Here is a 20,393-nt window from a genome sequence, read left to right on the forward strand (position 1 = left end):
CTTATTTGTCTATTTTTTCTTTTCTTGCTTGTGCTTTTGATGTCATTTCTGAGAATCCATTAAGTTATTTTTTATTAGAAAATAAATCCAAGGTCATGAAGACTTAGGTCTATGTTTTCTACTAAAAGTTGTGTAGTTTTAGCTCTTACACTAAAACTAGGATCCATTTTTACTTTTTTGTATATGGTATGATGTAGGGATCCAACTTCATTCTTCTGCATGTGGATATCTCAGCACCATTTGTTGAAAAGATCATGGTTTCTCTGTTGAATTGTTTTGGCACACTTCTGGAAAGTCAACTGACTGTAAATGTGAGGGTTTATTTCTGGATTCTGAATTCGATTCCATTAATCTATACGTCCAGCATCATTTCAGTACTATCCTGTCTTGATTAGTGTTGCTTTGTAGTAAGTGTTGAAACTGGCAAATGTGAGTTCTCCAATTTCATTCTTTTTCGAGATTGTTTAGTTACTGAGTGCCCTTTTATAAGTGGTTTCCCCATCTGAGGAATGGGGGAATTTCTCTTAGAAATGTCTATGATGGAAGAAAAATACAGCAGAGAAAAATAAGTGACCTATAATATATATTTCAGGAGGCCACCAAGGACCGCGGTCCGCACCAAACCCCCACTCTGGCCCTGGACCTACCAGAAAGCAGCTGGATGAATCAGCAAGACTTTGCCTCTCTGCTCACCTCCTCATGCTTGGGACGGGCTCTATCTGAGCCTATCCTCTGCCTGTTGGGTTGAATTGAATTCTTTTGGTAAATAATGTAATTAACCTGGGAGTAGATGATAGGTCCAATTATTCTCAAGCAGAGGTCTAGGAATGCCTTTTGGGCAATGTCCAACTATGAGGTGGAGGTTTGAGAAGAAGTCCAGGGACTGTCTGACCTCCTCTGACTGCAGGACAGTGTGGAAGGAAGGACATTCACGAAGGGCCCGGGAAAGTAAAGGCCAGAGGAGAGATTTGCTACAGGGTGAGCTGTGTAGGTAGATACAGCTTGTCACAGTTTCAGTGGCCTCCATTACACAATGGAGATAACAATCTTTGCCCTGCCTACCTCACAGGTATTATTCTGTCACTGTAACCTCTTCTGGAGAGCCTTCCCTGACTGCCCCAGGCTAAGTTGGGCCTCTCTTCCCTTGGCACCCATAGCCCCCGGGAATTCCTCCATTCTAGCACTTCCCGCCCGTGCCCGTGCGTTGTAAAGATTCTTCCTCGCTGTGTCCTCTGGTTTGTGAGCTCGATGAAAGCAGGAGCTGGGGGGCGCCTGGGTGGCTCAGTCGTTAAGCGTCTGCCTTCAGCTCAGGTCATGATCCCAGGGTCCTGGGATCGGGCCCCCGCATTGGGCTCCCTGCTCCACGGGAAGCCTGCTTCTCCCTCTCCCACTCCCCCTGCTTGTGTTTCCTCTCTCGCTGTGTCTCTCTCTGTCAAATAAATAAATAAAATCTTAAAAAAAAAAAAAAAAAGCAGAAGCTGGGTTGGTTTCATCCCTGTGGCGCCAGCATCCAACACCCAGCACCCAGCACCCAGCACCCAGCGTATGTTAGACGGAACTGACCTGCCGGTGTTGTGACACGCTGGCAGGCCAGGCTGTCCCCTGGCATGGAGTGATGACTCCCTCCGAAGTTCACGAGGGGAAGGCTTCCTACCTGCGGCAGCCACATGGCGAGGCCAGTCACCGCGTGCTGCCTTCACACTGCTTGGCTTCCAGAGTGGACGTGATGGAGCTTGGTGCTGATTGTGGACACCACCCCAAAGTTCAGCTCTCGAGAGCTGGTCCTAGATGCTCTCCCAGCTGGAAGTTCTCTCACTCTAAATGAGTCCAGGTGCTTTACTCCTTGGATACCCTCTCTTCCCCTGGGTTGTTCAGCACGTATTGATGCAAGGAGTCAGAGCGTGAAAGAGAAAACGTGGTGGCACGTCCCCAAATTGCCACTTGGTTTTGGGATGTAGCCAACTGAAAACACACATTTACTTACTCATTCACGGAGCACTGACTCTGTGCCAAAACCTGTGTGGCTGAATACTGGCTCCCGCAGATGACAGGGACAGGGTCACAGTCTGGGGCACCTGGGTGGCTCAGCCGGTTAAGCAGCTGCCTTCAGTTCAGGTCATGATCTCAAGGTCCTGGGATGGAGCCCCACATCGGGCTCCCTGCTCAGTGGGAAGCCTGCTTCTCCCTCTGCCCCTCCCCACCCCTGTGCTTTCTCTCTCTCTCTGACTCTCTCTCTCTCTCAAATAAATTAATAAAATCTTAAAAAAAAAAAAAGAAGCTCCCAGTCTGGTGGGAGAACAGTCATATAAACCCAATGGTGGGAATGTGAGGGGATAAGATTGTCGGTGTGGGGGTGTGTCCTCCCCGCCCCTTTCGATATCTCCCCCCTCCCTTTAAAGGGGAGTTCTGTCTTCACCACTCCAGGACTTTAGGAAGATAAAGAGACAGGATCAAAGAAGAAGGAAGAAGAAATCTCATTTTCTGGGTCATTTCTCAATTTCTTCTTTGTTGCAGAGAATCAGGGCAATGAGAAAAGTTGAAATTAGAGGTTAAATCAATTCACATAAAGAGAAGTTAACTTTACACCCACCAGGATGGCTGTGATCAAAGAAATGGAAGAGAGGTATTGGTGAGGAGGTGAAAACATCAGAACCCTTGTTCAGAGCCGGTGCGAACGTTACATGGTGCAGCCACTAAGGAAAACAGTTTGGTGGTTCCTCGAAAAAGCTAAACATAAAATTACCATTTGGCCCAGTAAATCCACTTCTAGATAGATACTGAGAGAACTGAAAACAGGGACTCAAACATAGCAGATTATTCCCAGGAGCCAAAAGGTGGGAAGAACCCAGAAGTCCATCAACAGAGGACTGGGTAAACAAAATGTGGAATATCTACATGGTGGAATATCATTCAGCCATCAGAAGGAAATGAAATTCTGATAGCTGCTATGACAGGGAGGAACCTTGAAGACATTATACTAAGTGAGATAAGCCAGATACAAAGGACAGATACTGTATGATTCCACTTATATGAGGTTTCTAGAATAAGCAATTTCATAGACACAGAAAGCCCAGAATAGAGGATACCAGGGGCTTGGGGAAAGGGGGAAATGGGGTCTTATTGTTTAATGGGTACAGAGTGTCTGTTGGGGAAGATGAAAAAATCCTGGAAATGGCAGTGATAGTCATGCAATATTGTGTATGTACTTAATTCCACTGAATTGCACTCTCAAAAATGGTTAAAGTGCTAAAGTGTATGCTATGTATATTTTACCACAATAAAAAAAAAGATCTTTTAAGAGGTTAGATTAATTCCATAATAAAGAAGTTATACAGTGTGAGTACAGGGGAGAGAGGAGAGAGGAGATGCGGGGGGAGCAAGTTTGGGAGCATTCAGTGAAGTAAAGATTTGGGATCAGCTGTTCCCCACGGAGGACCTGGCACATTGTAAACAATAAATAATTGCTTAGTAAATAACCGTGGAACGAATGAGAGGATGGTACAGGAGAAGGGATTTTGAGAATTAGAATTTGACTATGGTTGGACAAAATGTATCCCCTATGACATTCTGTGAGAAATCCAAGTTAGGACTGGGAGTCTTTTTTCATGACTTAAATTAGTCGACTTTGCTCTTTTTGTCGAGTCGAGGCCACACTGGGCCCTGGGCACGTGGTGGGTGAGGATAAGGGTGGCGCCCCACTTAGTGGTGGGTCTGGTAAGCCTCTCTCTACGAGGAGGAGCCTCAGTGGAGGCTTCTAGAGTCGGGAGAAGGAAGGACATTCACGAAGAGCCCGGGAAAGTAAAGGCCAGAGAGAGATTTGCTACAGGGTGAGCTGTGTAGGTAGATACAGCTTTGAATCTCAGCCAACTGGGCCTCAAGTGTAAGCGCTGAGGGGATGGGGATGACCCACAACCAAACAACGGACTACGGTGGGGTCTGCACCGACGTTTCCTCTGCTGCGCACGGAGCCTAGCGGGAGGGGGAAGCTCCCCAAAAGCGCTTGTCCGTAATCACGTGGCTCCAGGATCCGTCCGCCGCGTGTCTTGAGCCAGAGCCGCCAGCAGAGGGCGCGCGGGAGACAATCGTGCTGAGGCCCGCAAGCTGCCGCTCTAGCCTGACCCGGGTCATAGAGTCGCGTCCCTTCCGACCCCGAGGCGGGGAAGGAGCCGGAAGTCCGGCTAGCTCCGGGTGTCGAGATGGAGGAGAGCGAGTACGAATCGGTGCTCTGTGTCAAGCCGGAGGTCCACGTCTACCGCATCCCGCCGCGAGCCACCAACCGTGGTTACAGGTGACCGCTTGCCGCAAGGCCAGACTAACCCCGATTTAACCCCTTCCCCGTCGCCCGACACGCCCACCGCGGGAGCCGAGGACGGCCCCGGCCGGTATTAGGGGAGAGGCGGGAGGTAATACTGCGGTTTCTCCCAGTTTGAGGCCAGAGCAGGGAGGGAGACCCAGACTTGGGGCTGTCTCAGTCTGCCGCACGGGGCTCCCAGCGCGGGGAAGGCGTTGGCGCCGTGTCTAGCCGTGTCCCCAAGCGTGGTTGGGGGTGGTGGTGTCACAGGCCCTTTTCTTTCAGCCCTAATTGGTGGCCTTCAAGGGAACCTTGAAAAGCCTGAAGGGGGAGGGGGTCCTATCACGGGAGGAAATCCCCAGGGGAAGGAAAACAGCCCAGAACTGGCCAAAAGGGCCCGTCCCAGGAGCTGTGAGCGGATGGCCAGAGCCCAGGGACCCCTCCCTGCCCAGCTCCCTCGCACGAACCTCAGGCCTTATCACAGCTTGTGGCGGTTGGGAGGAGTCCATCTGCGCTTCTCTAGTGAAATGTTCCCCTGAGAGGGATAAACAGATGCTTGTAGGGTCTGGAAGGGAACGCAGGAAAAAGGGCGTTGCGGGCGGGCAGTGGGGGTTGGAAGGAGACTTCCTTTTACGGTATGCTTTTTTGTGCTGTTTGCATTTTGTTACCAAGCCTATGTGTTACCTATGAAAAGAAAGGAAAAAAAAAAGATGTACCTGTTACAGACAACCTGGTCTGTAGCTATTTTGTGTCCCTGGGTCGGGGGTGGGGTCGCTTTTGAAGGCAATGTTTGTCTCTTGATTTGGAAATACAGGATTGGCCTGCACCACAAGAATGGTGGAGTGTCCACATATCTGGCCTCTTGTTACTTTCCAGTTGTGTTAACACAGACTTGTAGCTGATTTTCTAGATAACAGATTATTTTATTGAACACCTAGTACATGCATGGTGTAACTTAAAAGTAGTATGAAAGCAACAAGAGAAACAATTACAAAAACACGTTTGCTTTCTGTTATCAAACTGGAGATGGGACACCAAACCCGGGATGGTCAGTCTACTCTGATCCCCTTCAGTAGGATGGGTTTGGTCCCTCCTGGCCCCCTGAGAGTGAGGTTCCCAAGTGTCAAGGCTGGCTGGTTTGGCATAGAGGAAACTGGCAGCCCCTGCCCTTCACCCTCAGAGCTCCTCTTAGCTTGGATCTAAGGCCTGTGTTGCCCCACTAGGAGGAACTGAAACTGAGTCTGATTGTGAATTGAGAGTCTGCATTTGTGTGGCCTTCAAACAATCTGTGTCCATAGTTAATGGAGTCACTTGGGGACTTCCAGGAAAACCCTCTTGAAAACACCCAAGGTTCTTGCTATTTGGGGGTTTTACTGAACTGCTTCTTAGAAGTAAAATGTGAAGTTACCGCTTTAAAAGTCCCCAAAGAAGCTATTGTGATAGGTCCATGGTTTCCTGGGGTTCTTTCGGCCTGGGACACCTTTGGGGTTATATTTGTTGGACACCCATCCACTTTCCTCACATGAATCGTTGCTCTCCTGTTCTCTTTCTGCTATATGATTGCTCCCGCCCGCCTTTCCTCCGAGGTCATCTCACTGGTCCCAAATGGTCACTCTGGCCCCCTCAGCCCAGCAGTGTCTGAAACAGCAGGCCCAGGAACTGCTTCCTTTACAGAAAGAGAACTGGAAGTCCTACTTCTGGGAAAAAGTCTCTGTAGTCTAGAACTGGGGTCGGCAAACTGCGACCCACCGTGTTTTTGTATGTCTCACAAACTAAGGACGGTTTTTACGTTTCTAAATAGTTGGGGAACATTTTAAAAGGAATATTTCTTAATGCGAAAATTATATGAAATTCAGGTTTTTAGTGTCCAGAAAGTTGCGCTGAAATACAGTCACATGCAGCAGAAAACACTCCTTTCAAATACGTAAAGCGCCAGCATGTTCCTGTACTGTTGATGACTGCTTTTGCCCTACAACCGCAGAGTGGGTAGTGGTGACAGGGATGGGATGGCCCTTGTCAGAGAAAGTTTGCCAGCCTCTGGTCCTGAGCAAGCAGCCCACATGCCCTCCCCATTCCCGTCCCCAGCATGGTTTTTGTCCCCTTAGGGCCGCGGAGTGGCAGCTGGACCAGCCATCATGGAGTGGCCGGCTGCGGATCACTGCAAAAGGGCAGGTGGCCTACATCAAGCTGGAGGACAGGACCTCAGGTAAAGGCAGCGGAGGCCCTAGTGGGGCTGAGATGCCACACCTCCTACTTTGTGAAGGGAAAGGCGGCCCTGGCCAGTCCACTCAGGTCATGGGAACCGAACCTCGAAATCAAAGGCCCAGCTGTACCTCTAAGCCGCCTCCATTCCCCCCACCTTTAATTGTAGAAAGCACTGTCTCCAGGTGTAAAAGGGAGTATTTCCTGTCCAGCACCTGTCTTTGGTGGGGGGCATCCTTAAGAACATACTAATTTTGGAATCCAGGAAGAGGAGACCTACAGGTTGGTCACAGGTAGGAAGCCCCAGAGTTTGCTTTGAAGACCAGCTTTGGGGGGAAGATGCACAACCCTCTGCAGTTGAGCTCTGCTTCTTACTCAGGAATTCTGTTTATCAACTAAATGGGTAACTCCCCAGACTGACCACGCCCATTAACTGAAAGAGCCGGAAGCTGTCCTACTCAGCTCTTTGGTGAAAGGGCAAGCCAAGCCGGCCTGTGTTGGGGTCAGCTGGCAGATGTCACCTTAGGGGAAATCTGTCTGGAAGTCATGTGCCACCAGGGCTTCCGGGTGAGCTGTGGAGGGCAATGCGATCTGAAAGAGCCCCAGCCCCCAGAGCAGGCATCGGGCACTGTGGCATTCGGTCATTTATTTTTCTAACATGTAGAGATTTTCCTGGGTGGGATGGGACCAAGTGTAAAGCGTCATAGGCAAAACCGGCTGCCTCTGAGAACTGCATCTCTTGTGTCTGAGCTTTGAGACCTTGGGCGAGCCACACATGACCTCTAGTGCCTTGGCCTCCTTTTTGAAATGGGGATCCCATTAGCTCATACTTCACAGGATTGTTGGAAATACGAAGTGAGCACACATTTATCCAGTTGCTTTGTGAACTGCAAGGTGACCCAAAGCATTGATTTGTTCTGGAACATGGGGCTGGCTGGGTATTGGCTGCAGAGGAGTTTGAAAAGACAGCTGCTGTGACTAGGCCAGAGAACTCTGGCTTTTAGATTTGCTGGGTGATCTCACAAGGCATGGCAACACCTGTTTTCTGGGACCCTTGGGAACGGACTTTACGGTGACAGCCTAGTGGAACAGCGACTGCCCAGAGCTGAGCCTCCCCTGCAGGAGCCACCCCAGCATGCTCTTCGCTCGGGGTCAGGCCTGCTGGGTCCTCTTTGTCTCTTGCTCTGCACTCCTTCTCGGCCAAGGCTAGTGGCATTTGGGCCAGGGGAGTGTTGTGGGCTGTCAAGTCAAATTTCAGATATGTAGCAACACCCCTGGCCTCTGTCTACCAGATGCCAGTAGCACTGCCAAAGTGTGAAAACCAAAAATCTCTTCACACATTGCCACATATCCCTGGGGGCGGACAGGGAGCAAAACCACCCTTGGTTGAGAATCACTGCTCTAGGCTGAAGGTGTCCAGGTGAGTCCCAGATCCCTAGGGACGAAACTAGGGGGGCAGAGAAATTATCAAGAAGCTACAGACTTGGGGTCCACCGATTTGGATTCAGTTCAGCCTTGATTGCACAGTCACCTGTGAACCCCAGCATTGAGTAGAGAAGCCTTGGTCAAGTACTGGAAGCGCGAACAGAGGTCAGCACCTGTGGAAGTGATGCGAGTCCAGAACGCCCCCAAAGGTGTGCGCTGCACTGGGGCCTAGAGAACTGGAGTGACAAGGGATGCATTCCATAGGGGCCCCTTTTAAAACCGGTGGTCCTCTTAGCCTAACTCAGCTGCTTCAGATCCTCCTCTTTTTTTTTTTTTTTAAAGATTTTATTTATTTATTTGTCAGAGAGAGAGAGAGCGAGCACAAGCAGAAGGAGAGGCAGGCAGAGGGAGAAGCAGGCTCCCTGCTGAGCAAGGAGCCCGACGCAGGACCCTATCCCAGCACCCTGGGATCATGACCTGAGCCGAAGGCAGACGCTTAACCGACTGAGCCACCCAGGCATCCCTGCTTCACATTCTTCTGTAGGTGCCCAAACCCTCTTTCACTGGGTTCCACGGCTCCTCTACAGTCCTGCCTCAGGTCCCAGGCCTTTTCTGAGGTTGTGCTATACCTGGACCAGGGCCTGCCTGCTCCGGGGCCCTCGGGTGTGGGCAGGTCAGCTCTAGCTCAGCCCTCCTGTGGGAATGGAGTTCCAGCATTGCTAGAGCTTTGGATTGTCAGAGAAGACTAGAAATCTGGATTATTTTACATGTAATTTGATTTTGAAAAGTTTGGCAGTTAAATTAAGAATATTAACACTGGGCTGTATCTGACTTGCAGGCCACTCCTGACTTAAACCTTTCCTTGGTTATAGGTCTGTGTCTTCTCTTCCATCAGAATGGATTTGTTTTGAACCCCAGAGTAAGGTTTGCCTCTCTGCCTTTCAGGAAAAAGACCCTAGTGGTGTGATAGAAATGTTAGGCTGGAAGGGGGCTCAAGGCTCACCCTAACTTGTGCTTCCAGGGGAGCTCTTTGCTCAGGCCCCGGTGGATCAGTTTCCTGGCACAGCCGTGGAGAGCGTGACGGATTCCAGCAGGTACTTCGTTATCCGCATCGAAGATGGAAACGGTAGGTGCGGGTCTCGGGGGGTGGGGGGTCCTCCTCATGAGAAGGGTTTCCTCTGCCTCTGGCAAGTGGGATTAATCATGTGTTGTCCCCCAGGGCGCCGGGCGTTTATTGGAATTGGCTTCGGGGACCGAGGCGATGCCTTTGACTTCAATGTTGCATTGCAGGACCATTTCAAGTGAGTGGTTCGAGGCCACAAGTGCTCATGCCTCCTCCCTGCTTTCCCTGGACAGAATGGTTTCCCAGCTTAGGATACCCAGCTGGTTGTGTGGGATTCGTCTGCTAGCAGAGCCTCCGGGAGACTCACTGCTCCTGTGGGGCAGGCTGCCTTCTCTCCTTTCCAGTCCTTTCCCTTTCCCCTGGCCCTGTCTCTCACTGGTCAGCGGACCCAGCCTCTGAGCTGCCATACCTCTTCCCTTACTGGCACCAGAGGAGCCGGAGGCCATGGGAGGCTCATTCCTGAGCCTGTTCCTCCGTGATACAGTAAGTGGTGGCAGGTGGCCACCCGCCAGATGTCCTGGGAGTCCTTTCTAAAGCTGAAAGACAAGGGCAGGGAAGACTGCTCCCCTGCCACCTACAGGCCTCCATCTCTGGCCGCTGGGAAGTTGGAGTTTGTGCAGCAACTCACGTGGGCACCTCTGGCCCTTCCCTGGCCTGCTGTCTAGGCCCGGGGGCTGCTAGATGGGTATTGCGTGGAGGGTGGGGGGACCTTTGTGTTGCTCTCTATTTCCTGGGCATCTGTCTTGTCTCACCGTCTACCTTACGAGTCCTTATGAGTGGGGCATGTGGTTACACTCTCCTAGTCCTCATGCCAAGTGCTAGGGGGGCGAGGGCCAGGTTCTCAGATTTCCTGAAGCCCGGTGTCAGGACCTTCTTTTACATCCATGAGCTCACTGAGTTCTCATAGCTGTCTTTAACACATACAGAATTGTATTTCCATTTCGTTGATGGGGAAACTGATGTGCACGCAGCTACTTATGTGGCAGAGTCAGGATTTGAATTCAGGCCCAGCTCGCAAGCCTGCGTGCGCTTTTTCTACCATACAAAACCTCTTCCTGGAGCAGTGGCCGGTGGAGGCGGAGTGAGGGCGGGAATGCAGGGCAGCCGGTCTCTTCCCCACCTTTTTCTTGTCCCCTGCCCAGGTGGGTGAGACAGCAGTGTGAATTTGCAAAACAGGCCCAGAACCCAGACCAGGGCCCCAAGTTGGACCTAGGCTTCAAAGAGGGCCAGACCATCAAGCTCAACATCGCGGTGAGTCCCACCCTCACTTGGCTTTGTTGGCCAGCACCCAACCCCGGCCCAGAACCCACCCCTTTTTTCCCCAGCCTTCAGTTCCCCATCAGTTGAGTAGATGTTTGTGGATCAGCAGCCTTTTGCCAGGTCCTGTGCCGGGTGGTGAACGAGAGAGCTCTGCTCTCGTGGAGCTCAGAGTTAAACGGAGACGGGCGAGACAAGATGTGACCACATCCTGGCAGGGGAGGGGATGCAGCGCGGTGCCGTGAGCTCCTAGAGGAGGGGCATGCAGCCCATGGTTAGGGGAAGCAAGGAAGTGTTCCTGGAAGAAGTGACCTGTAAGGAAGGGGAAAGAGGGAGATCAAAAGGCGGTTCAAGCAGAGGGAACAGCATGTGCAAAGCCTCTGAGTTGAAAAGAAGCATCAGTCACTTGCTCCCAGGGCTGGCATTTCTGACCAGGCTCTTAGAATGGGGGTCAGCTGCATCCTGGCCTTGCACCTCGAGTAAGGAAGATTTGGAAGAGCTCTGGACAGGAAGGTGTTGAGGTGGGTGCTGGGATTCATGGGCAGCTTCTGCTGGTGGGGGTGGTGTCCTGACACCCCGTGTCTTCATCCTGAGCTGCCCTGCATCTGGGTTTCCCTTGTTAGCTCCTGTGGAGAATGGGAAAAGGTAGGGCTGGGCTGGGTGTCCAGGACTCGGTCCTCACCGGACTATAGGGAGTGGGGTTGGAGTGATTTGGGGGAATCAAGAACCACATGGAAATGTTTTGTGAAGAAACTTTGTAACCCTAAGATAATGCTCTTCCTCTTTACTTACTCTTTATTTACTATCTCTTTCTCCTCTTTTCTGCTTCATGCTGGTGATGATTTGGGACCCTTGACGTTGGCCAGCTGGCCCTTAAGAGAAAATACAGGTCATGTCCAGTGGACTGGTTGGGATGTGAGTCCTCTCTTGCTGGGAGGAAACTAACATTTAATGAGCATCAGCTGTGTGCCAGGTAGTGTTTTTAGGCACTTATATGAATTAAGCGTTCTCCCATTTTACAGGCAGGGAAATAAAGCTTAGAGAGTTTAAGGGACTTGCCCAGGTCATAGAGCTGGAAATAACCAGCACAGCTGGACTCTGACTGAGGGCTTTGAGGCTTCTGGCTTTAGGGCTGTGGTCTTAGCGCTGGGTTAAGCTGCTGCTTCTCACAAGGTGGGAGCTGTGTCTTCCTCTTTGTAACTTGGCACTGGTTTCTGGCTCCCGTCGGGGCTCAGGTTTTTGTTTTTGTTTTTATTTATTTATTTTATTTTTTTAAGATTTTATTTATTGAGAGCAGGGGCGGGGGGAGAGAGAAAGGGAGAAGCAGACTCCCCACTGAGCAGGGAGCCCGAAAGAGGGCTTGATCCCAGGACACTGAGATCATGACTAGAGCTGAAGTCAGATGCTGACTTGGCTGAGCCACCCAGGCGCCCCTTTTTTTTAATGTTCTATGGAAGTATGATATGCATACAGAAAAGTGCACACATTATAAATGCAGAACTCTGTGAATTTTTGAAAACCAAATGTACCCACGCAAACTAGCCCCCAGATCAAGAAGCAGAGATTAGGGGCGCCTGGGTGGCTTAGTTGGTTAAGCGACTGCCTTCGGCTCAGGTCATGATCCTGGAGTCCCGGGATCGAGTCCCGCATTGGGCTCCCTGCTCAGCAGTGAGTCTGCTTCTCCCTTGGACCCTCCTCCCTCTCGTGTTCTCTCTCTCTCTCTCTCTCTCAAATAAATAAATAAATAAAATCTTTAAAAAAAAAAAAGAGATCATCCGCATTCTGGAAGCCCCTCTCCTGTTCTTGTCCGCAGGACAGAGTCACCACGGTCCTGAGTGGAATGCCCTAGATTTTGTTTTCAAAGAAAATCTGCCTCTGTTCTGTTGCTCGTAGTTTGTCCATTGTCACTGCAGTGGTGTATTTCATTGCGAGAATGCATCACAGTGGTACTCTTTGCGGGTATTGTTTTCAGATTTATTTATTTATTTGAGATGAGGAGGGGCAGAGGGAGAAGGAGAGAGAATCCTCAAGCAGACTCCCTGCTGAGCGCAGAGCCCCACGTGGAGCTCAATCCCACGACCTGAGATCACGACCTGAGCCCTGAGATCATGACCTGAGCCGAAACCAAGAGTCAGACGCTTAACCAGCTGAGCTCCCCAGGCGCCCCCCGGTGTTACTCTTTAACTAGACAGTGAACACTGGGGTAGTTGCCAGTCTGGAGCTATTACAAAAAGTAACGGCTGTGAACGTGCAAGTGCATGTCTTTCAGTGCCATGAGTATGTGTTTCTGTGGGGTCTGTTTCTAGGAGGGAAATTGTAGGGTCATCAGTTCACGTGTTCAGCTTTATAGATTCTTCCAGACAGTTTCTCCAGGTAGTGTTCCCTGTTTACATCCTCCAAGCAGTGTGTGAGTGAGCGTTCTGGTTGCTCCACATCCTTGTCAGTACTTGATAGTCTACGTTTTGGCCATTCTGGTGGGTGTGTAATGGTATAGCACTCGTTTTGATTTGTAGTTTTAATTTGTATTTCCCTGATGCTTAATGAAGCCAGGGCTGAGTTTTCGAATTAGATGTGTTTGGGATAGCTCTGGAATTGTGATGCTTTGAGCACAGCTCAACACAGTGAGTGCTGGGCAGCTGTTGACCATCTTTTGGTTATACAGACATTTGGGGCTTGGGGACCCCCTGGGCCCTCTTGGTGGGGTTTTCCGATAAGCAGGGGGACCTTAGCAGAACTGACTGGTTTGCATCCCTCGCCTCTCTTCAGAACATGAAGAAGAAGGAAGGAGCAGCTGGGAGTCCCCGAGCACGGCCCGCCAGCACAGGAGGACTGAGCCTGCTTCCCCCGCCCCCGGGGGGGAAGTCCTCCATCCTGATCCCCCCGCCTGTGGAGCAGTTGTCTGGGGGGGGATCCCTCGTCCAGACAGCAGTTGCTCCCAGTTCAGGTCAGTGCTCGGGAGTCACTGTACTTGCTGCGAAAGCTGCACCTGCGGGTTCCTCTCCCTGCAGGTGCAGCTGGGGCCCCGTGGTGCTCCCTCCTTCACTCACACTGTCCATCATGTGGTACCTGTCTGTGACACCACGAAGCTCATTCTGCCCAGACTGGGTAAGGGGTTCCTCTCTTCCCTGATACCTGCCACGTCCCCCCCTCAGTGCCTCTGTCTACCCCCGATGGGTGGGGGCTGCAGCTTGTTGGTTGTGACACCGATTTGCTATGAAAGCATCAGCATGTGGGTTCCTGGTTCTTAGAAGCTGCTTAGTGTTTGTCGAGTGGGTGGGTGGGTGGTGGAGACATGGTCTGCTCATATCTGGTAGGAGACAGGAGTCCTGGGCACAAAGACCAATTGTATGGGTCCACATATGACCAGCCAGGATGATGTGGGGAGGCTCCATGGAAAAGGTGGCATTGGAGGTGGGCCTTGAAGGAAGCAGATGGGGGCAGGGGACGCTTGGCGTTCCAGACAGAAGAGTGTGAATAAGGCTCAGATTTTTAAACACCTGGTGTGTATAGGGAAATGGATGTAGCATAAGTATGCCAAGGTGAGTGGTAGAAAATAAAATCGGGGATTTAGTTTAGAGCAAGGTCCTTGGTAAGGCCCTCAGGAGGCTAGCAAGCCGAGAGGCAACTCGCCCAGCACGCTATGCTGGTGCTTGTTCTAAGGTGTAAAGGAATGCCTTTTGGTGACCCTGGGATTCCAGAAGTTAGTGCCCAGTACCAGCCACCGATGGAGATGGGGAGCTAGCCCATTTCCTTGGCCTCCCCACCCTACCCGCCCAGCCTAGCCGATGTTCCAAGCCTTCCCCAGGCTGGGTGATTTCTCCATACAGATCTCACTAGGTTCTAGAGGACAGGATTGCAGGAAGCCTGCTTTCTTTCCCTTTTAAGGGTGTGGACATAGGCTTCCCCATCTGCCGATCAGGCTTCCAATCTCAGCCTTGTGGGGGATTCCCAGCCCAGGAGTGGGCAGGAGTAGTGGTCAGCCAGCCTCTGCCACAGAACGAGGAACCATTCTTCCAGCATTGTTTCTCAGAGTAACAGGACCACCTGCCTTGGCATCACCAGGAACGTGGACAGGAATCTGTGTTCCTAACATTATTTGTATGCTCACTGAGGTCTGAGAGCCACTATCTTAGGCCTTCCCTCGGTTACTGATGCATGTTTAACATCTAATATGGAGTATCTACTATGTGCCAGGCAGTGTTTTAAGCCCTGGGAATGTTGCAAGTACAGCACCAAGTTCCCGCTCTCAAGGGCTTATGGTTTGTTTTGTTTTGTTTTAAGATTTTATTTATTTATTTTGAGAAATCGAGAGTGATGGGGGCAGAGGGAGAGGGAGAATCTCAGGGAGACTCCACTAGGAGCACAGATCCCAATGTGGGGCTTGATCTCATGATCCTGAGATCATGACCTGAGCCAAAGTCAAGAGTCGGACACTTAACTGACTGAGCCACCCAGGCGCCCCAAGGGCTTACATTCCAACGTACAAGACAGGCAGTTAGGGTGTCTGCACAGACAAAATGGTGTCAGATAATGAGCCACGAAGAGCTACCATTTCTTGAGCACTTAGTATATCCTGTAAACCAGACTGGCTGAGTTCACATTCTGGCTTATCAATCATGTGATAGTCAGAAGATTGCCTGCTTCTCTGTGCCTCAGTTTTCTCGTCTGTAGGATGGGGGCAGTCATGATAGCCTATGGTGTGGGTTTCTTGTGAGGATCAAATGAGCTGATCCGTGAATACCTAAAACACTAAGTGCTTGTGTTTGTCAGGTCTCGTTCCACTAATGTCATTATCACCACCGCGTGCTGGGCCTTCTCCAAGCATTCACTGTATTAGCTCCTGCGGCGCAGACCGGTTCTGTGAAGTAGTCACTGTCACCGTCCGTCACCCCCGTTTGAGAGATAAGGAGACAGACTCAAGGGATGCGTGTCAAGTCACACAGTTGGTTCTGGCCTGTCCTCCCCCACGGACTGTGATGGGTCTGAAGGAGACAGTGCACGATAAGCACTTGGCGAGCTACAAAACTAAATCCTTGAGGGCCCTCGGGATGCTACCTGGTCTCCTGGCCCAGAGCAGATCAGAAATAGCAAATTGGTGGGAGGGCGGAGGGAGGAAGGCGCCGGGCCTTTAGCAGGGACAGCAGCACAGGGTGAGGTGCTGGCAAAGCACAGAGGCGGGCACGGTAGCCCCATGTGCCCCCACCTTGATGAAGAGATACACACAGATACTGGCTTCTGTGTTGCTGCTTCTGGAAGGCTCGCCGCAAACCCTAACCACTTTGGGTCCCAGCACTTGGCACATTTCTGGAGCATAACTTTTTCATTCAGTTGATCCAGACCCTGGACTGAGGGCTTTATGTGAAGATGACCTTGCGTCGTCGGTGGGCGGGAGATTCAAGAAGCCAGGGCGGGAGAGAGTGAATTTTAAACAGATTGCCAACACATAAGCAGTTGGAAACAAGGTCAGCTTCAGGCATGAGTGATGGATGGTGTGTGACTCGTCCTCACTGGCACCCTGCCTTCCACCTTGTATGTATATGGCTTTCCACTTTTCTCCAGGAGCCCCCAAGGGCTCATGAACAGGTGGAAATGTGGCAGCTTGTTTGTTTGTTTGTTTGTCCCAGAGCAGGTCTCTGTGTGTCTTTCTCGGCCACCCGGAATCATGAGACTGATTTCAGGGTCACTGAGACCAGCAGAAAGAGAGATTTCTGACTCCTTTGTCTCCTTTTCTTCTCTCCCTGCCTGGCGGATTTGGGGACATCAGTAGGAGGTGCCACCATGTCCTGGCCGCAACCCAAGCCTGCCACGACTGCCACCACCGACATCTGGGGAGACTTTACCAAATCCACAGGGTGAGGAGAGGGTCACATTTTTGTGGCGGGACTGGGGCCAGGGCTGTGTCCCTAGAAACCTGGGGTTGTTCCAGATGCTTTTCTTCTGGCGTTTGGAGCAACCGCTCGGACTTGGACGTTTTCAGGCCAGCCAGAGGGCAGAGCCCCAGAGTGCCTGCTTTGGGTGGCATACGTCTCTCCATGAAGGCTTTTCACTGCTCTCTACTGCTAGGTGACCTGGGGCTACACTGTAACTCTTCCGGGTCTTCCAACGACCTTTGGCTTGTCCCCAGTAGCAGCTCCCCTCTTCCCCGATGCCACACTCCCCACCCCTGCCCCAGCTAATCCCAGAACACTGGGCAGAACTAGCCTTGGTGCTAGCCTTGGCCTGTCCATGGTCTCTTGCCTTCTCTGCCTCAATAAAACTTCACGCCTTTCCTTGGAGTCGAGGTGAAGAGATGCTAAAAACTCACTGCACCGTTGTTTATAGGGGTAGTCTGCAGGACAGGACTCAGCGCGGGTTTTCCAGAGAGAGGTCGGTTAGACGCTACAGACCTTATGGCCTCTGCTCGCTCAGTCTTGCTTTTGTGGCTCAAAAGCAGCCATAGATGGTGTGTAAAGGAACGGGCATGGCTGTGTGCTAGTAACACTTTATTTACAGAAACAGAGAACTAGATTTGGTCTCTGGGCTATAGTTGGCTGATCCCTGCTCTAGAACATTCAGGGACTGACTTTTTGGAGCTCTTTTTGCCCAGAGAGAAGCCACATTTTATCGACTTTGTATTTTCAAACATCTAAACTCTCCCACCCCTCCCTTTTTTCCTTTTACAGGTCGACTTCCAGCCAGACTCAACCAGGCACAGGCTGGGTCCAGTTCTGATCTGAGTGCAACCCCTCTTTCTCCTCATACAATTTCTGGAAAGGAGCCACCTCACCTGGGCCAACGGAAGGGGGACGAAGCACTCCCAGCCAGCCTCTGTTTGGAGCATGACTCCTCTCCTCCTCGCCCGACTTTCTTGACAGACTGGCATGTTAGGCAGTAAATTGGCACAGTGTCACACTGTTTGCTGGGACTCGAGCGTGCAACCACAACACAGGAGGAGGAACGCTCCAGCATCCCCGTCCCTGTCCGTCTCTTGACGTGAGAGACTCTGAGACTGCTGCTTCCATCGCAGTGACCCATATTAAACACAAGCCCCCAAAGCAAAAGAAGGGGTTGAGCGTGCTCCCTGGCTTCAGCTGGGCCCTTCTCAGTGGTTACAGGCGTCCCGTGATCACTGTCCAGAAGGAGGGCCTTCTGCACTCCCATTGGCTGTAGCCACTTCATTCAAGGTGCCTTCAGAGGGGGGGAGTCCTTCCTGATTTCTGGCAGGTTTATAGGCTGCAGCTCGAACAGCTAATCAGGAGGGAAATCAAGAGTATTAGTCAGCTTTTAAAAAATCTTTAATGTTTGCTTTGCTAACGTGCTGATCTGCACTAACTTGCCTTTGCAAAAGGGACTGCTCCTGCAAGATGCCCCAGCAGGGGCCTCGGAGAGTATTCTACCCTGTCTGCCGCAGGAACTGCTCTGAGCTTCAGAAAGCAGTGTTCGTCTTGGCCAAGTGGCCTGGCTGCCGGGTCTTCTGGGCCAGGTGGGCAGTGCCGGGCTGAGGCAGGCGCCAGAAGCGTGTTTGGGCAGGAAAGCCGGCACTGTTCTCGTGGAGGTGGGGGGTCTGGCTGTCCTGTCCACCGACAGCTCTCTGGGTTCACAGGCTCCCAGCACAGTTCCCAGGGGCCTTGGGTTTTCTCCTTGCTGTGGTTTCTGAAGTGCCTTGTCTGCAGACAGCCTCCTATTTTCGTTTCTCCTTCAGAGACTGTACATGACAGAAGGAGTTCTGAGTGAACTGGAAGCCTGGGGTTGCCTGTATTATGGTTTATGAGAAATAATTTTATCTGAGCACACCTCGAAATTTGCTTTTCTCAGCATTCTTTACCTCTTAATTGAAAAATCGATTTTTTGAAGGGTCAAGACAATGAACTGAAAAAAAAAAAAGTGTTGGCCTTTTTGTGGGACCAGATTCCGAAGATAAAAAAATAAATATTTTTACTTCTGTCAGTGTATGTCAAAGATGAACATGTTTTTGGCAGCATGGCCACTAAGCCGTCCAGGGTGCCACAGCTAGACTCATAGCCACCTCTCACCACTGATCGTGTGTCCAGATTTAAAGTCTGGTGTGAGGGTGTCAGATTAGCCAGAATAAGAGAATTGGGTCTTGTTGCCCTAAGGCAACCAGTAACTTCTCCCCTGTGCATCTGGAAGAGCACCGTCTTTTTAGCTTGTAATGTGGGAGGGGGCCCCTGCCTCCCCCCAAGACCTCTCCATGGAAGCATCTTCCTAAATAGTAAGGGTCTACAGTCATGCAGAAGCCAAAAACGAAAGGCCCCAGCACTTACCAGGCTCGAGGGTTCGGTAAGAAAGCTGCAGTTTTTGTTAGTTATGGAAACTGCTGCTCTGGCAAATAAACCGTGTTAAGAGGGGGACATAGAAAATTAGAATGAAGGGTCCTCTGCCCTTGGAGTAAGAGTAAGGAATTTGCATCAGAGGAGTCTCAGGAGTAGTAAACTTTATGTCTGTTGCCCATTACATCCCATCTTCTTCCTAAGTACTTGAAGGCTGGAAAAGGAAGCTTACCTTGAAGGAGCCCTTCGTTGAGTGGAAGAACCTCCCCTTGGAGGTGGGCTCTTGGGTTCTGGAGATGGACCTGGGCTTTGGGTCTAGGCTCCCTCCTGGTTAGGTGGTGACCGCAGGCTCCGTCCTTAAATGTCACTCACAGGAGGCATAGATGGACTAGCAGGTGCCCATATCCCATAGTTTGGCCTTAATTACCTTCATCTAGAATCAGATAACTTACCCTGAACCATTACTCAAAATGGTGGTGAGGCCTCTGGTGAAGCAGCCGTCAAGGATCTAACCCGAAAAACACCTTGACAGATCTGTGAGGGGTGGGGGTGAGGCAAGAAACATTTTGGTGTTCTCCATCACCAACTGGAATCCTGGCTGGGAAAAAAAAAAAAAACCCTGCTGTGGGACTAGGGTCCCCAGGAAAATCCCCACCACCAAACCAGGCTTCTCTTCACTCAAGACACCTGACTGGAGCTTCCAAGTTGGTGGGGCTTGGGGGGATGTGAGGCCTGGGCTGCGCTCTACAGAGCAGGGGGATTGAATGCCCTGACAGACGGAGGTGGCTCCCACAATTGCCACCACCAGGTGTGCACATCTCATGTAATCTCCTTCCAACGTAGGCCAGACCCGTGACTTCTGAGCAGCCTGAGAAGGGCAAAGGTGGCAAGATGTTTCCATGATCACGTTACAGAACATGACATCTGTCCTGCTGTCCGGACATCTGTCCAGAGACAGACCCTCTCTCCCTGCCTTTGGAGAAGCAAGCTGCCATGTGTGTGCTGCCCCAGTTGGAGGGTCAAAGAGGCAAGGAACTAGGGCAGCCTCAGGCTGACCACCAACAGGGGACCAAAGCTCCTGGTCCAGCAGTCTGCAAGGAACAGAGCACTGCCCGCCCAAACCACGGGAGCCTGGGAGCCTGGAGGCCGGTCCTTCCCCAGCTGGTCGTTCAGATGAGCCCCAGCCCTGGCCAAGGCTTGACTGCAGCTGTGCAGAGGACCCGGCCAAGCTGGGCCCAGACTCCCGACCCAGAGAAACAGCCAGTAAATATTTTAAGCTGCTAAGTTTGTGGGGATACTGTTACATGGCAATAGATGACTAGGAAGTGAGCAAAACGTATTTGAAGCGGGAGTCTCAGAGAAAAGCATCTGGACAGATTCAAGGCCTCTGTGGCCTTGGCAGCTCACTTCACATGCTCCTTTGGGCCTTGTTGACAGCTGTTGCTTGGTGACGCTTACTCCGTGCTAGGCACTGTTCCATGCACTTGGCATAAAACTCGTTTTGCCATCACATCAGCCCTACAAGGTAGGTACTCACCTGTTTTACAAACGATGAGACTGAAGCAGTGAGATTAGGTAGTTTGCCCGAAGTCACGTGGCTGCTAAATGCTGGGTTAAGAGCTGGTTTAGAACCCGGGCGTCTGGCTCCAGCATCCATGCTTTTAATCAGGTTGATCTGCGCAACCAGGGCTGCCTCTAGGGCTGGCTCAGAAGACCTGGTTAATCCGTGGAAGTTCCCATTCTCCTAGTAGATCAAGAAAGCCACAATATTGCAGGTATCAAATGGCAGGCCAAGGATGGGGCTTTGCCTCCTAGGTGATCAGAA

General features: G+C 51.3%; 1 protein-coding gene across 3 annotated transcripts; it reads left to right on the plus strand.

Moving 5' to 3' along the window:
- Window positions 1-4,154: 4,154 nt before the first annotated feature.
- NECAP2 (NECAP endocytosis associated 2) lies at window positions 4,155-18,229 on the plus strand. 3 transcript variants are annotated; one of them, XM_027593915.2, is made up of 8 exons: window positions 4,155-4,288; window positions 6,397-6,497; window positions 8,940-9,044; window positions 9,138-9,219; window positions 10,184-10,292; window positions 13,065-13,242; window positions 16,063-16,150; window positions 16,961-18,229. In XM_027593915.2, exons 1-8 carry the CDS (start codon window positions 4,197-4,199, stop codon window positions 17,007-17,009), a joined length of 804 nt encoding a protein of 267 aa, XP_027449716.1. In that variant the 5' UTR covers window positions 4,155-4,196; the 3' UTR covers window positions 17,010-18,229. The 3 variants fall into 3 exon arrangements, with proteins under 3 accessions (XP_027449716.1, XP_027449802.1, XP_027449884.1); XM_027594001.2 differs by having other exon boundaries at window positions 16,066-16,150; XM_027594083.2 differs by lacking the exon at window positions 16,063-16,150.
- Window positions 18,230-20,393: the final 2,164 nt, after the last annotated feature.

Source organism: Zalophus californianus, chromosome 4 (genome assembly GCF_009762305.2).
Source record: "Zalophus californianus isolate mZalCal1 chromosome 4, mZalCal1.pri.v2, whole genome shotgun sequence".
Lineage (NCBI taxonomy): Eukaryota > Metazoa > Chordata > Mammalia > Carnivora > Otariidae > Zalophus > Zalophus californianus.

Coding starts and splice junctions, on each gene's coding strand:
- NECAP2 (XM_027594083.2), top strand. CDS start 4,197: ATGGAGGAGAGCGAGTACGAATCGGTGCTCTGTGTCAAGCCGGAGGTC. Junction 6,498..8,939: donor GCTGGAGGACAGGACCTCAG/GTAAAGGCAGCG, acceptor TTGTGCTTCCAG/GGGAGCTCTTTGCTCAGGCC. Junction 13,243..16,960: donor AGCAGTTGCTCCCAGTTCAG/GTCAGTGCTCGG, acceptor TTCCTTTTACAG/GTCGACTTCCAGCCAGACTC.